This window comes from Ruditapes philippinarum, unplaced genomic scaffold (assembly GCF_026571515.1).
Source record: "Ruditapes philippinarum isolate M1 unplaced genomic scaffold, ASM2657151v2 ctg194_1_1_1_1, whole genome shotgun sequence".
In the NCBI taxonomy this organism is placed as follows: domain Eukaryota; kingdom Metazoa; phylum Mollusca; class Bivalvia; order Venerida; family Veneridae; genus Ruditapes; species Ruditapes philippinarum.
The window spans coordinates 66,143-81,194 of record NW_026853964.1 but is presented as its reverse complement, the minus strand read 5'-3'; the positions used below and the strand labels follow the sequence as shown (position 1 = coordinate 81,194).

Sequence of the window (15,052 nt, the reverse complement as noted above, 5' to 3'; positions counted from 1 at the left end):
ATTTTCTATCAATATTTGAAGCACTTAAATGGTAAATATGCCCACTGTTAACCAATCCGCTTTAAACAGTAAATTTGATACATTATACATGTATACATAAGCTGCCTCGGCTTGATTGATATGAGTTTCATATTTATTTAATTAATATATTTGATTTAATGTTTTAAAGATCCTGTATGTTGTAATTAAGGACGTAACAACACTTAAGTGAAATTTATATATGTTTATAATCATTCTTCTGAAACAATTTCCAAAACATCCAAGACTATGTTAAATATGCACTGCAAATGTGTATACGTATTTTAAGTAATCATTAAAATATATGCAGTCATTTTTGATTGAAAAAATTGGCTTACGCTTTATCGAATATAAAGTTCTAATTATCTCCCCTTATTTTCATGAAATTTAAATTCGGTAATATCTTTACAAATAATGCTTTTTGGAACTTACAATATCGATAAATCTTCATTTGAGCATAATATTTATGATATAAAATTATAAAAAAATGAGTTACATGATCTTTAAGGGTGTAATGATAGTGAACTCAAGTATTTTTTGGAATCACGTGATCAAAGGGATCAAAGTGTTTATTTAATTTATATAATCTTTTGGTGAACCCTTACGATCCCTGATACATATTATATATTTGGATTATTTAAGTTATAATTTCTGAAATGAAACTGATTCGAACACAACACAAGTTCAACGACCTTCAATCATACATGCCCATTTTCATAAGTTTTCTTTTATAACCAAATCTAATAAAATTATACAAAGTCATTTTGAATAGTTCATTTCAAAATTTAATATAAATATTTTTTTAAACAAATACATGCCTCAAACAGTTTCAAACAGCAACAAAAACTCATTTTTATCAATGCAAGTACGCACAAAGAAACACATCTATACACTAACATAACTGTTTTAACCCTTAACCTGCCGGAAGTGTAAATGATTTGCCTTTGCCACCAGTATAGAATCAGGCGGATCTGCACATCGTGCAATCAAACTAGGCTCTATACTGTTGGTAGCCCAATTTTGGTATCTTAAAGGGGCTCCACTAAGATCAAAAAAACTAAAAACTTAAAATTTAAATTTTTAACATCTATCAAGTGAAGCACTTATAATGTAAACCTCTGCGGAGGAAAGTAAAGAAATATACTCAGAATTAAACAGAAAGTCGATAGTTATTGCAAATCTTTGAGAGAAAAGCGATTTGAATAAAAAAAATTACAACGCCTTTTTCATTTTTTTAGGGGCATTGTGTATTTTGAAAATGAATCCAATGGAAAAATGCTGTGAGAGAATGACCTTATATTTTGTGCACAAGCAAATGGTTATGGCTTACATTGAAATGGTTAAAAAATCTTGAAAACATTTTCCAGTCCCGTCATGTAAAAAAACCCAGTGGAGTCCCTTTAATATTAAAATCAGACTACAAGTTCCTCCTTGTCCCGTCTGACCATACTATTTACTGTTGGCGGCGAATTTTTTGTACCTTGACATTAAAACCTATTAAACTTTTAATGAACTATTCTCAACTGAAAGTAGGGCAAATCCATTACATTAACTCAACAGGTTAAGGGTTAAAAGTGATTAACATATTGAATGAAATGCAGACTTGCTGATGCCATCTTTTTGTCACATTTTTTCATGAACAAAGTTGTAAAACAAACATGATCATACATAGCTTTAGTCTTTGCAAATTTATCATTATCTTATCTTGTTCTATGAATGTTTCCCGCTAGTCGACACAAGTCTTTATGTCCTCTATTCTATAAGAAACATATTTCACTTCATCATCAAAGTTCTGATTCATTCAGGCTAGCTTCAAATCCATCAGGACTGTCTGTATAGCGAGGTAGCAGTTTTACCTTGTCCTTTGCTGCCTTTTTATGATGTTTAACTTTCACTTTTTTAACAATGTCACTAGTGTCGCTATCATCTTCGTCGGAAAAGAAAGTGTCTACTTTTCGTACATTCTGAAATATAATAGAAATGCGCTGGAAAAGTTGTACCCTTTTATTGGAAAAGAAAGTATTGATCCTTTTTGAAATATTAAAGAAAAGCACTGAAAAAGAAGTAAATCGATACATTTTATTTTCCTTGGAAAAGACAGTTTAAATCCTTTTTGAAATATAATAGGAATGCACCGGGAAAGTTGTACCTTTTCTCCGGAAAAGAAAGTATGAATGCTTTTGGAATTATTTAATTTTTATTGGAAAATGAAGTAAAAATCCTTTCTGAAATATAATATAAATGCGATGGAAAAAGTTGTAACTTGAAACACTTAATTCTGATCGGAAAAGAAAGCCTCGGCCTTCTGAAATATTAAAGTAATGCCCTGAAAAGTAGTAAACAGAAACATCTTTTATTTATTGGAAAAGTTAGTAAAGATCCATTCTGAAATATAATATAATTATATGCGTAGGAAAAGTAGAAACTTGAAACACTTTAACTTTATCGGAAAAGAAAGCATGGATCTTTTTTGAGATACTAAGAAAAGCACTGGAAAATTGAAACATTCTATTTCTATCGGGAGTGAAAGTACGGACTCTCCTGTACGCTTTAATATAGTAGATTGTTTTAATAGCAGTTTATATAGACGTACATGTATTTCTTTCAGGTGGTCTTTTAGCTGATATCTTAAATTGTTATCTTTATAATGAACATTTCCAAAAATGAAAGCTTGCGAGTACATTTAAGAAATTCGGAAGGTTAATGGTTAAAGTGACTTACGTATGTCCACCAGGAACTACAGTTAAGGCGTTTTTGTATAGACCATGGTATACAACATAGTAGGTTCTGAGACACCGGGTATATGTATTGTGGGTTCAATGACTTGTCCGTCCAACCTGTTGTGTTATGATAATATATTCATTATTGTTATGATAATATGTTCAATACTGTAAGTTAAATATATTCATTATTGTTATGATAATATGTTCAATACTGTAATTATAATATATTCATTATTGTTATGATAATATGTTCAATACTGTAATTATAATATATTCATTATTGTTATGATAATATTTTCATTAAGGTTATGATAATATATTTATTACTGTTTTGATAATATATTCATTATTGTTTGGTTTATACAGAATTTATTTTAGTTCGATTGTAAAGGAAGCTACAAGCTTATAGACATACTTTCGAATCCAATCCTGGAACCAACCTGTACTGAGCAATGAGTGTAAAGTTTCTTGCTCAAGGAAACAACGCCTGACCCTCATTATTCATTATTGTTATGATAATATAGTCATTATGGTACTAATCTTTAACATAACCAATGTATTTAACACAATTTGTAAAATCTTTGTAATCAAAGCAACATTACGAGTGTGTGGCTTCATCTCAGAGCAAAAATAACACTAAGAGTTATATTTAACTCATTAGATATATAACAAATGATGTAAAAATAGAAGAAATCTTTCTATAGAATCTATTCCATATTACATAGATAAAATATGGAATATTGCGATGCTTCATTAAATATTATTTTGTTAAGAATGTTAACTAAAATACGGGTTACCTGTGCACCAGCTTACAAATATACCAACGACAAGAGCGATACCAACGGCTAGTGTAGGATACCATAAAAATGATAACGTAAATATAACCATCAGTCCATTCCTAATTAAAGAAAAGTGGGGAAACAATGACTAATTATGCTTTTATGTATACAAATATATAACTAAAATGTTTCAAAAGACGAGATCTAAACGTCTTAAAAAAGGGAAAGAAAGAAATTTCTGTGGCTGATTTGTGCCATGTCGCATTTTCGCTCCGCTTGGCGCAAGGCGAAAACAGGAAAATATCACCACTTTGGCGTTCTTTCGCTCCGCGGGGCGTAAGGCGAAAATACGACAAAGTCACAAATTTGGCGTTCTTTCCCTCCGAGTATTTCCTGTTTTCGTCTTGCGTCACGTGTAGCGAAAATACTTCAAGAGACAAATCAGCCACCATAATAATTGTTTTGGTTGAAAGATAGATGCTATTACGTATAGAGGATAAATAACTCGTCAAATCAAAAATGTAACGTCGATAGATAATTAAAAATTTGAATTTTGAATCAAGTTTAGTTAAAATACCATTCGTCATCACTTTGCTGTGAGATGATGTTATCGTTTGGCATCGCATACTGTGGATTCACCAGGTCAAGGTCATTTTCTACATAATGTCCCAGGATGCTTGTTGTGTGATCTACACACCCGGATGTTACAAACGGAAGTTCCGGTTGAGGCGCTTGATAAACGTAAGCGCCTATAACGATCCAGAATATTACAACTGTACTCACAATAAGACCGCTGATGGCGCCCTGGCGATGCAAAAAAAAAACAACTTATCTACATTTATAATTAAAGCCAATTTCTTATCTCATTATTATTGTTCTTTGAATTAATCTCAGATCTGTTTATGTCAAAGGAAATGAAAGTGTTTTCTGTAAAGACTCTTTGAATTATACAAGAAAAACACAAATTCGGATGAATAAAAATGACAGTAAGTATAACCACAAATCATAGATAAACAGAATTTTGCTAATAATTCCATATTTCAGATTAACTTGTCACTTGAAAGATTGACAACGAACGAACAATAAAACGAACCTTATGTAAGAATTCATTTTATTTTTACTGGACAGAAAAAAGTAACATCCGTGAAGGATACTATTTCAAATCATGGGATATAATAATATATAAAATCATAACTAGGTTGTATATGAAAAGTATAACAAACCTTTGCGTTGACACATGGCAGAAACATGCCCATTAAAAACAAGCCAAGAAGAGGCCCCCCTGCCATTCCAAGAACACTTATCATAATCTGTATAAATTAATGTCAGAATAAATACAAACGTTTCCTTTAAAGTTATCAGAAACCTCTAATTATTCGTTACCATATTTTATAATGTATAATATACAAATAATGAAAATATATTAATAACGATTGCAATGACAAAATAAACATGCAATGAATGATATGTTATGCTCAAATTTAATATAAGAAAATATTGATAATTGCTACACAGTCATTTTGTAAATATAAAATAAAAATGTTTTGACAGAAAGTAGATACGTTATACAGGTGTTCATAATATAGAATATATAGTGTAATTTAAAAAAAACCTGGCAGTTGTTTAAAAAAAGGACAACATTTACTTGACCTGTAATAGGGAATGCAATTTCCTATACATAGTTTATTCATTCTTTTATTCGAACAAGACTTATTCAGTAAAAATTCATAAATTTCAATTCATTTCTGTGATTAAAACATTTTACTAAAGGATGAGCATAGTATATATTTAATATCATACCAGAATACCGCTAAAACTGGCTATAAAAAGTCCGTTTGAAAACTTGTCCTCACATATAATAAAGCTTGTATGATCAAATGTCAACAACAATTAACTGATGGTCAAAGTATGAATGCAGTATATACCTGAAGAACTGTTGTTCCCAAGGCAGCAGCTAAGAATGCAAAAAGAATCACAAGAGCACCGCCAATCACACCTTAAATAATAATATAAAAAGATAAAGGAAAAAGTAAGCTATTCTTTCAAGCCGGTGCTGGGGGCATGACATGTATTGCATTTTCCATAATTTTTCATAATCATAGTAAATTAAGCTGAAACTGCAATTCTTACATCTCTAGTTATTTTTTTCATTGCTCCGAGAATGTCCCCTTTTTCAAAGAACTTTTATATTCATAACAGCAGGAGAAAATTGTTTTGGAAGCAGCTTTAAAAGATTGTTCCGTACTTTGGTCATACATTTTCCTGTTCTTTTCGGCGTCTTTGCTTTGGAAATTCGTTGGTTAAAGATTGAATATGGATCGTTTCGGTGCTAGGATGTATGAGAGGTGCTAGGATGTGTGAGGAGTGCTAGGGTATGTGTGAGAAGTGCTACGGTTTGTGTGAGAAGTGCTAGGGTATGTTACAAATGCTAGGATGAGTGAGAGGTGCTAGGGTGTGTGAGAGGTGCTTGGATGTGTGAGGAGTGCTAGGGTATGTGGGAGGTCTTGCATATTCTCCTGTCTCTCATGACCGGAATCAAACAATCAGTTAAGCCTGCGTATTTCACCTGTTCATTTGTTCCACATGTTTTAGAATTTTCTAAATGATGCAAACCATTTCTTTTCTTACGCGCAGTAATATTAAAACAAGTATTTACATGTAATTCTTTCCGACAAACCTTGTGGTAAAAACTACTCAAACCTATGTTTCAATATCTTACTTTTCCATTAAACATTTATAATGAGCCAGTGAACATTTTGTATAATGGCCTCACCTAGAACTTTAGCTAAGCAGGTCTCAAATTCAGGTCTTAGTTGAACATTCCATGTATCTAAGCATGGCTTTATCATATCCTCCAGGACTGTTATAGAAAGTGCGTTCAAACAGGAAGATATGGAACTGAAAATAAGATTATATATATTGGTATATATTAGTATTTATATACCGGTATAATTTGATGAAATAACAACAACAACCAAAAACAAAACAAAAACAAACAAAAATAAAACAAAGAACACTCTCTTATAACTTAAATTCTTATTTCTTATATTGTTTTGTTGAATAAACATTATCTCTAAGTTTTCTAGCATCAAAACTGATGTTTGTTCTGTTGTCAATATAAAATAAAATTCTTCACAACGCAGTGTCTGGAAATTAAAATGAATAAAATAAATAAAAATAGATAAATAAATGAATAAAATAAATAAATAAATCATTAAAATAGTAAATGAATAAAATAAATAGAAAAATAAATAAAATAAAAAGATAAATTAGATAATAAAAATAAATAAATAAAAACCCCCCCCCCCCCCAAAAAAAAAAAAAAAAAAAATGAGGAAAAACAAAGAAAAAACACACACACACAAAAATGTAGAATTTAGAATAAACAGCATATAATTAATTAAGATCTTACAAGAACTATACTACAAACCTTAGAGCAGCACTGAATATGCAAGCCACAAATAGTCCGGGTACACCCGGTATGTCTCCGAGAGTTTCCATCACATAGTACGGTAATAGCTGAAATTATCATTTATAATTGTTTCAATTTGTTTATAACTGTAACCATGATCATTTACAATACAAAAACATCGAACAGTTAATGATAATTATATATTTCACACCGTAAGAAAAATAGTTCTTAAATCATCCTGTAAGGGGAGATCACTGAGTAGAGGATCGTCTTTGTATAGCACAGGTTGTCCACCATTAAAATGTAAAACTAAATCTGATTGGTCAATAGTACTCCTCTTTAGTATTATTCAATAAAAACTTCTCCATAGAAATTTATTATAACACGTATATTGCTACCCAAAGCGTAAACTTTAATTGTGAGATGATACACTTGTTTTCGAAATTGACTGATAAAAGGTATTTAATGCCTCAAAAATGATTTTTCAAATTTTAGAAAGAGCATGAGTTTTATCATATTTTAATAATGGTCTAGAACATGTTAGATGCTCTTCAACTGAAGAAAGAAGCCGCGAATATTAAATTATGTGTCATTAATTAAGCAAAATGTAAAAGTAGTATTTTGATTTCCATACAAAATACTGAATCACTATGTACAAATAGTCAATAAGCAATAGAAGCAAAAAAACGGTAAACTTCTTTGGCACTATATCAGGACACCAAAAATAAAAAAAAAATGTGAAATGAAAATAAAAGCATTTCTGTGACATAATGGACCTTTAATAATATATACAAAGTAAATTGTTTTAAAATCTTAATTCTATAATCTACTAAGTTTAACCAAAAGAAACAATGTTAATGGACAATGCACAATTTGTTTAAACAATATCAGGATAATGTTGAATTTAATAAAATATATCCATAAAGATATCAACCATAATAATAAATATTTAATATTTACTATCTATAGCTATGGAATGTATATAAAACATTCATTACAAGTTTGACACATTATTTCTAAGATACAAATATTGACCTGATCTCTGGCCAGTAGTTTGCCGTCCAGGAACGGATCACAATCGTGATAGGCTGCGTAGATAACCAGTCCAGCAATACACACCAAAGATACCAGTCCAATTGTTACCGGAAGTGACACATACAACGCTCTGAAGGAAGCAAAAACTAAACGTTTCAAACTTTGATTTTGAAATATACCTCAAAGCCTCGTCTCTAGGAGATAAATCTAACCAAAAGAACTTAAAATGTAGCTGCTCATATCCCATGCGACATTTTGCATGTTTGATGTTAACCATGACTTAATACATTATGTAATCAACTTATCACCACAATATTTACGAAGCATAGGCCATTTTTAACATTCTACTTCATACCGCCAGCGTCTGTTAATTATGAATCAGGCAAATGGAAATTGTCCGATATAATAAAGGCAAAATTGGTTTATTTGCACTTAAGTTAATATAACCAATCGAGTTTTCTACAATATATAACTTCATTAGGCCATTTGTTAAATTCTTTTCCAAAATAGAGTAAAGCAACAACATCTCGTGTGTTTTTGTATATTATACAAACTGAGTTTATTGTAAATAAATTGAAATTGTAGTGCTATTTATGTTCGGATGTCCGGATAAAGTAACATTGAGCAACAGCGAATGAAATGACACCTTACTTACAGCTGAGACTTCTTCACGTTGCTGATACTCATGTATCTCTGTAACATCGTCTGATTGGCTCCGTAAATCGTCAACTGACCAATGAAACTGCCGATTGTCAATCCCCAGAATGTGCAGCGTACAAACGGACTGATACTAAAACTATAGAATAAAAAAGCAAGTGTTATCATACCATGTGTTACAGTCTAATGAAAATATGGAAAAAAGGAAATCCCTCGGAAACAGCAGAAAAACAAAACAACAACAACAACAAGAACAGCAACAAAAAAAAAACAAAAAAAAGCATAAAAATCGAAGATTGGGTTTGACTGAGTCTGTTCATGACATATGGTGTAAAAGTGCAACATTTTCTCGCCCCGAACACTAGCTTAAGAAATATTCAATTTTCAACACTAAATCTGCTGGAATTAATGACCCCCACCCCTAAGGACCAGGATAATATAACAACACTGAAGGGAAGTATGGGGAGAGCCATGTAACTGTTGTTCTTTGGTTCTGCAAATGTCATGTATCACATAATTGTCTATTGTAAGCAATGTCAAATATTGCGTTCATTGTGATTTATAAAGTACCATTATAAATTTTTTGTTTATTATGTGTATTAGCTCACTGTATGATGTTTACTATAAGTTCTTATCCAGTGAATATTTTACGAAAGTTAAAAAAGAAACACCAAAACCAATCCGGGCTTAGTAAACTACGGATGTAATAAATGCAAAGTGAAGGTCACTGTACATGTTTTTGTCCTTCACTGTTCGATGTTTCAGACCATATTTTGATTTTTATCAACACAACTAAAACCAATTTAGTCACTATATTTATCTTATCATTAAACTTACTTCCAAAAGTTGATTCTACCACCAGCACTAGCTATATCCCAGACTTTCGTGATTCCTCCTAAGTGACTCGAACCAATGCTGATAATGCCTATAAGTCCAGCAATCACCACCAGCGTCTGGAATGTGTCTGTCCATAACACCGCCCTTAGCCCGCCCTGGTTGCATACGTAAGTATATGAGAGCACATAAATTTATTGATAAGGACAAGATTTCTGAGGTATAGTGTCATAACACCGTACAATCAAATGGGTAGACAACGGTTCAACGCATCGACAGTCGTACTAGTATATACATGTCGGTATAAAGGCATAATTTGCGGACGGTAAGTATTTATTATCTTTTTACATATTCCATTGTGTATTCCACAGTGTTCGAATAAATCAATGTCATGGATTCATAGACAATATCTAAATGAGCCTACTAACAAATTTCTGGCCCTGTGCAAGCATAATTTTACGTGAATTTTGATTGAAAATTTTGATGTGCATAAAACTTTGCAACAGAATGTTTTTGGTCTTCAGAAATTTGGCCCATTCAAGGTTCTTATTGTTATCATTTTTATTTTTGTTTAAAATAGTCTTTAAAACATAGAACTGGAATAGTACTTGCAAATGGCTCATCATATAACAATGTGAGCTTTGTTGTTATATGAATTTTGGCCTACTTTCACTTTGGACATACTTTGTGAAAACAAACATGGCTGACAATGCAGAATCACCTTAATCAACTTTACTTTGAGCGCAACAGTAATCTCTTTTTGAAACCTTACCACATTTGAAATATGTTTCAAATCTATTATTATTAATATGAAATTAGGTGCTACCTTTGGCGCGGAAAGCTCGCATGATTTATGATTGAAGCATAACATGTTCATTATTCATGTAACCAGATCTTACACTTCGTAAACATGTAAAGGCAGGAACAGAACGCCTCACAGTGATTTTTTTAAACTCCTTGCTATATTTTTTAATTGATTTTAATGCGGTTTCATTTTTTTTACGCAATATTGTTTTCATAGAGCGCTATATAGCCCTCGCGGGCTTGAGCTTATATTGTGTCCGAGATTTTTCCTTCGCTGTTTTGGGGCCACTGGCAAACTCTTCACTAACATGTAGACAGCTTGAATTTGCATACACGTATCGTGACATTAATAATAGTTATATCAGCGTTATTCATTCATGCTGATGAGTGGATGTCGATGTTATTATTAAATAGAGGTGAACAGTTCATGACTTTCCTCAAATTTTGAAGACTTTCCAAATCAATTCCTTATATCTTAAAAAGAAAAGCATTTTTGAAGGTATGGTTTGGAAAACGTAAGTATTTGTGATTTTTTTGTCAAAAATGCCGCATCTCATCGAAAAGTGTGTTTTTTTAAAGCTTGCACAGGACCAGAAATTTGTTAGCAGGCTCCTTTAGATGATGATTATGAATCCATAACATTGATTTACTCGAACACAGTTGGGATATGTTAAAAATGGATTAATACTTGCCACTTACTACCCGTAAAATAATGTTTTTATACATGTATAAACAAGTACGGCTGTCGACGCGTTGAACGGTTGTCTACCCATTTGATTGTACGATGTTGTCATATGACGGGTCTCTTTTGGGAATATTCCTGTCCAAAAACAATAGACAATGAGCCTCATTCCAAAGCCAGGTAAAGTTATTCAACTAAGTTGCAATATAAAGTCTATTAAAAACAATTTTAAACCAAATGCAATCTTTGGTGAATACAAGTACATGCATATGTTATGGTTAATTTTGTAACTTACCATTGACGTGTAAAATGTGACGACAATTCCCACACTGAGTATTGAGCCCCACAATGATAGTCCAGTTACTAAGGGAAAATACAATTTAATATTTTGCTGAATATATTAACATTTTCAGCACATTTATAGTGAAGTCAAACAATTGAACTCGTTGTACAGGTTATAACATAACGTTTAAAATACACACACATAGGTGTATTGTCTATAGTAATATGTAAACTTTCATAAAATGGCAGTCTTGTATAATTCTATGATAATACCGGTAATCCAAAATGTAGTTTTATCAAACTTAACATAGAAGTTGGTGCATTGTCGTCAAACACAGCTTACCTAGTCCCAAAATAAATCTGGAAAAAGGATCTTTGTGATCAATGATAACAATGATAGTAAAGAGATCAAAATTGCAGACTCGGTTTGACTGAGTCTGTTCATGAAGAAAAAATGGAAAGTGCAACATATCTCACGCTCTCTAACACCGCCTTAAATATCACGCTCTCTAACACCACGTTATATCTCACGCTCTCTAACACCACCTTACATCTCACGCTCTCTAACACCGCCTTATATCTCACGCTCTCTAACACCGCCTTAAATCTCACGCTATCTAACACCACGTTATATCTCACGCTCTCTAACACCACCTTATATCTCACGCTCTCCAACACCGCTTTATATCTCACGCTCTCTAACACTGCCTTATATCTCACGCTATGTAACACCGCCTTATATCTCACGTTCTCTAACACCGCCTTATATCTGACGCTCTGTTACACCGCCTTATCTCTCACGCCATGTAACACCGCCTTATATATCACGCTCTCTAACACCGCCTTATATCTCACGCTCTCTAACACCGCCTTATATCTCACGCTCTCTAACACCGCCTTATATCTCACGTTCCCAAGTACATGTTGAAGCGGTATTCATCCCCAACTCTTTAAGTATTAGAAAGAACCAGAAAAATATCAAATCATCGATATGAAGAATGTGGCTTCTACAAAGCACTTAACACATATTGTAGTGAGAAAAGGGGAAGATCACTCTAGTGCAATTAAAACGATAGTAAAAGAATGTAAAAAAATACAGATAAGCTCCCCCTTTAGTTCATTATGAAGTAAATTATTTATGCATTTTTTCAAACATTACATGAATATTGACTTTATTTAAATGGGCTGAGGAGTATCAAAGATCGCTGTTGTGAAATATGCCTCTTAAATAGATTGTATATATACTAAATACATGTACACCTTTTTTGATATACGAGTATCTCAACATGGTAAATAAAATAGTCTTACCTTGGTTTAGAGCAAGAGATGGGGCATATAAAACTACGGCCATGTACAAAACCTGTAAATAAATGGGTAACGTAACAATGTCACATACGTTTAAATTGTAACAGGAGAAAACATGTTAAAATCGTAACGGATGCGACAGAGAAAATCTTATTAATTTTCATCTTATTTAAAATAAATGTATTTAAATAAAACAAAACGAAACAAACAAAACAGAATGGTAAACTGTTCTTCAAGTATAATATGACATCTAATGAAAGACCGTTGTCAGGACCGTTGTAAATCGGCATCCATTCGAAAAATAATACATGCTGTTATTTTTATCAATTTTGTTCGTGATTTTTGCTTAAAATGGGTATATTTTTTAATGCTTTTTTGTTATTATAAGTATGATTTTTTGGATTATTTGTTTTATAATATGGCATATCAAAATTTTCTTTTTTTTTTTTTATTTTTTTTTTTTGATATCATTCATATATTTCTTTATATTGCAAAAAACTAATGTATCAAGGACAATCACAATTTCTTTTTTTCTTTTTTACTTGTAAATACATGTAAATATTTTTTTATTTTCTGTGTTTTTTAATTTCTTGCTGCAAATTACTTGGAATGAATTAGTTGCAATGTGTCGTACAAAAGCATAGGGGTACAAATACGTTACCAGTTTCATTCTTTAAAAAAAACGAAATAGTGTAACCCGTAGTGTTTTCTAATGTAGATAAAGTTGAAACAAATATGTTAAAATTATGATTGCAAAAAAAGAAAGAATCAATTACAAAAATAAGAAGAAGGACAACAATAAAAGAAAACTATCGACAAGGGAAACGAAACGTGATCATCTCAACTGCACAAGCACGTTGGTATAAATACGTTACCATTTTCTTGCAATACATATAAAAGGGAAAAAGAAAATTAATATATTATAATATCTATAGCCAAATAAATGACAATAAAAGAGAACAAACACGCTGAAATTCGGGGATAAAAAACACGTTACCATTTCAATTGCAAATATAGCTGATGCCAAATATCTCGTCACACGATTAAAACGTAGCTCCAAATACTGGAAATCATAAAAAGAACTGTATAAAACTTGTATATCTCTGTTGTCACTATGTAATTATACATGTTGTTCTATTGAGATTTCTATGAACTATGTTATCTTAATGACTTGTAATCATTATTCTATTTCAGAAAGCTTATTTAGCTAGATTCGAGGAATCGTTTTTCAAAGAAAGTTTCCTGGTATTGCAAATACTTTGATATGTTGACTCGTATAGTAATCAATATAAAAAGAAGCATTGGCCAATAGCGGTTGAGATGTCTACCTTGGCATTATGTTGTTATGATCCCTACTAGAGTCACTAGGTACCACCTTACCTAATAAGACATAGTAAAAGCGAACTTGGAAATAATTTAGTAGTTGCAAGAACTAGCTTCAACATATCGAGCTAATATAAAAATTATAATAGTAACACCGAGTCTTCGATAAGACGAACATATTCGGTGTACTCTTCAGAAATATCTGTAAAATATCAGATACAAAATATCATACAAAATGTCTAAAAACCATTGTCATAAAGTGGGTGAGCAGTGATATATAAGAATATCCACAATTAAGGCCACTTCGAAATTAAGACCACTTTGGTCCAGTCCCGATGGTGGTCTTAATTGAAGGTGTTCACTGTAAAACTGTAAAAACTTTATTTTTTCGTCTTCAAGGAGTGTCCATTTACGGACTTACCTGATAAGCACTGCTTAACTGCATGTTATGAAAGAAAGGCAGGAACATGTGACACGTGACGGGGTACGTCATCAATCCCGACAACGCCACTAACCAATACTGAGCTCCAAATACGTACATCTCGGTCGGAATGCCAAGAACTGTGATCGCCGACATGTAACTCGCAATCAGGGACATGGCGACCGGAAATACCGCCATTTCCCGCCCTCCCATCAACAAATCGTCTGAAGTTGATTGTTTCGGCGCCAATTTTTCTTTGATAATATAATATATCCCAACAAATGTAGATATCATTAAAACTCCAATAAAAAGAATATAATCCAATGCTTGAAACGTTGCCATGGTTAAATCGATGTTTAATGTCCGTTAGTTGAAAACAAGAAGATTAGTCTCATGTATTTTTTTATTAAAATGAATTCTTGCACACTATTGAAACAATGTAGCTTTATTCAGAAGTTACAGAACACAAGCTGACCATGTGGTCAATTTTTGGCATTTTATATCACAATGTCTCGGTCACTTATCTGCAGTAATGCTATATTATAAGAAGGTCGGCGGTACAGTATGAACCAAATCTCTGATAAGAAAGATAAAATCTTAGACTATGTAGTACTACACTAGTTGAAAGAGCTCTGTAACTGTGTAGTCAATTCTATCCATCTTAAATTATCTGTAGAGTTTCTTCCTCGTGGCATTTCGTAAATTTTATTAAAATATAATTGGTGTTATTTGTTTGCGTTAGCAATTTTTTATACATAAACTTTTCAAGTAAAACGA

General features: G+C 32.0%; 1 protein-coding gene across 1 annotated transcript; it reads right to left on the bottom strand.

Moving 5' to 3' along the window:
* Positions 1-766: 766 nt before the first annotated feature.
* On the bottom strand, positions 767-14,806 carry LOC132738520 (sodium-coupled monocarboxylate transporter 1-like). The gene is made up of 15 exons (XM_060726022.1): positions 14,276-14,806; positions 13,529-13,594; positions 12,535-12,586; positions 11,240-11,307; positions 9,462-9,616; positions 8,623-8,763; positions 7,968-8,097; positions 6,951-7,039; positions 6,294-6,418; positions 5,446-5,516; positions 4,744-4,830; positions 4,098-4,324; positions 3,539-3,639; positions 2,740-2,855; positions 767-1,982 (listed from the first exon to the last, which is right to left on the bottom strand). Exons 1-15 carry the CDS (start codon positions 14,615-14,617, stop codon positions 1,803-1,805), a joined length of 1,950 nt encoding a protein of 649 aa, XP_060582005.1. The 5' UTR covers positions 14,618-14,806; the 3' UTR covers positions 767-1,802.
* Between the last annotated feature and the right edge of the window lie 246 nt (positions 14,807-15,052).

Bases quoted from the DNA above. Each gene is read 5' to 3' on its own strand.
- LOC132738520 (XM_060726022.1), bottom strand. From the start codon at position 14,617: ATGGCAACGTTTCAAGCATTGGATTATATTCTTTTTATTGGAGTTTTA. The intron at 12,587-13,528 runs GTAACGTGTTTT...ATTTATTTACAG, and splicing joins CTATATTTGCAATTGAAATG to GTTTTGTACATGGCCGTAGT. The intron at 5,517-6,293 runs GTGAGGCCATTA...TTATTATTTAAG, and splicing joins CTGCTTAGCTAAAGTTCTAG to GTGTGATTGGCGGTGCTCTT.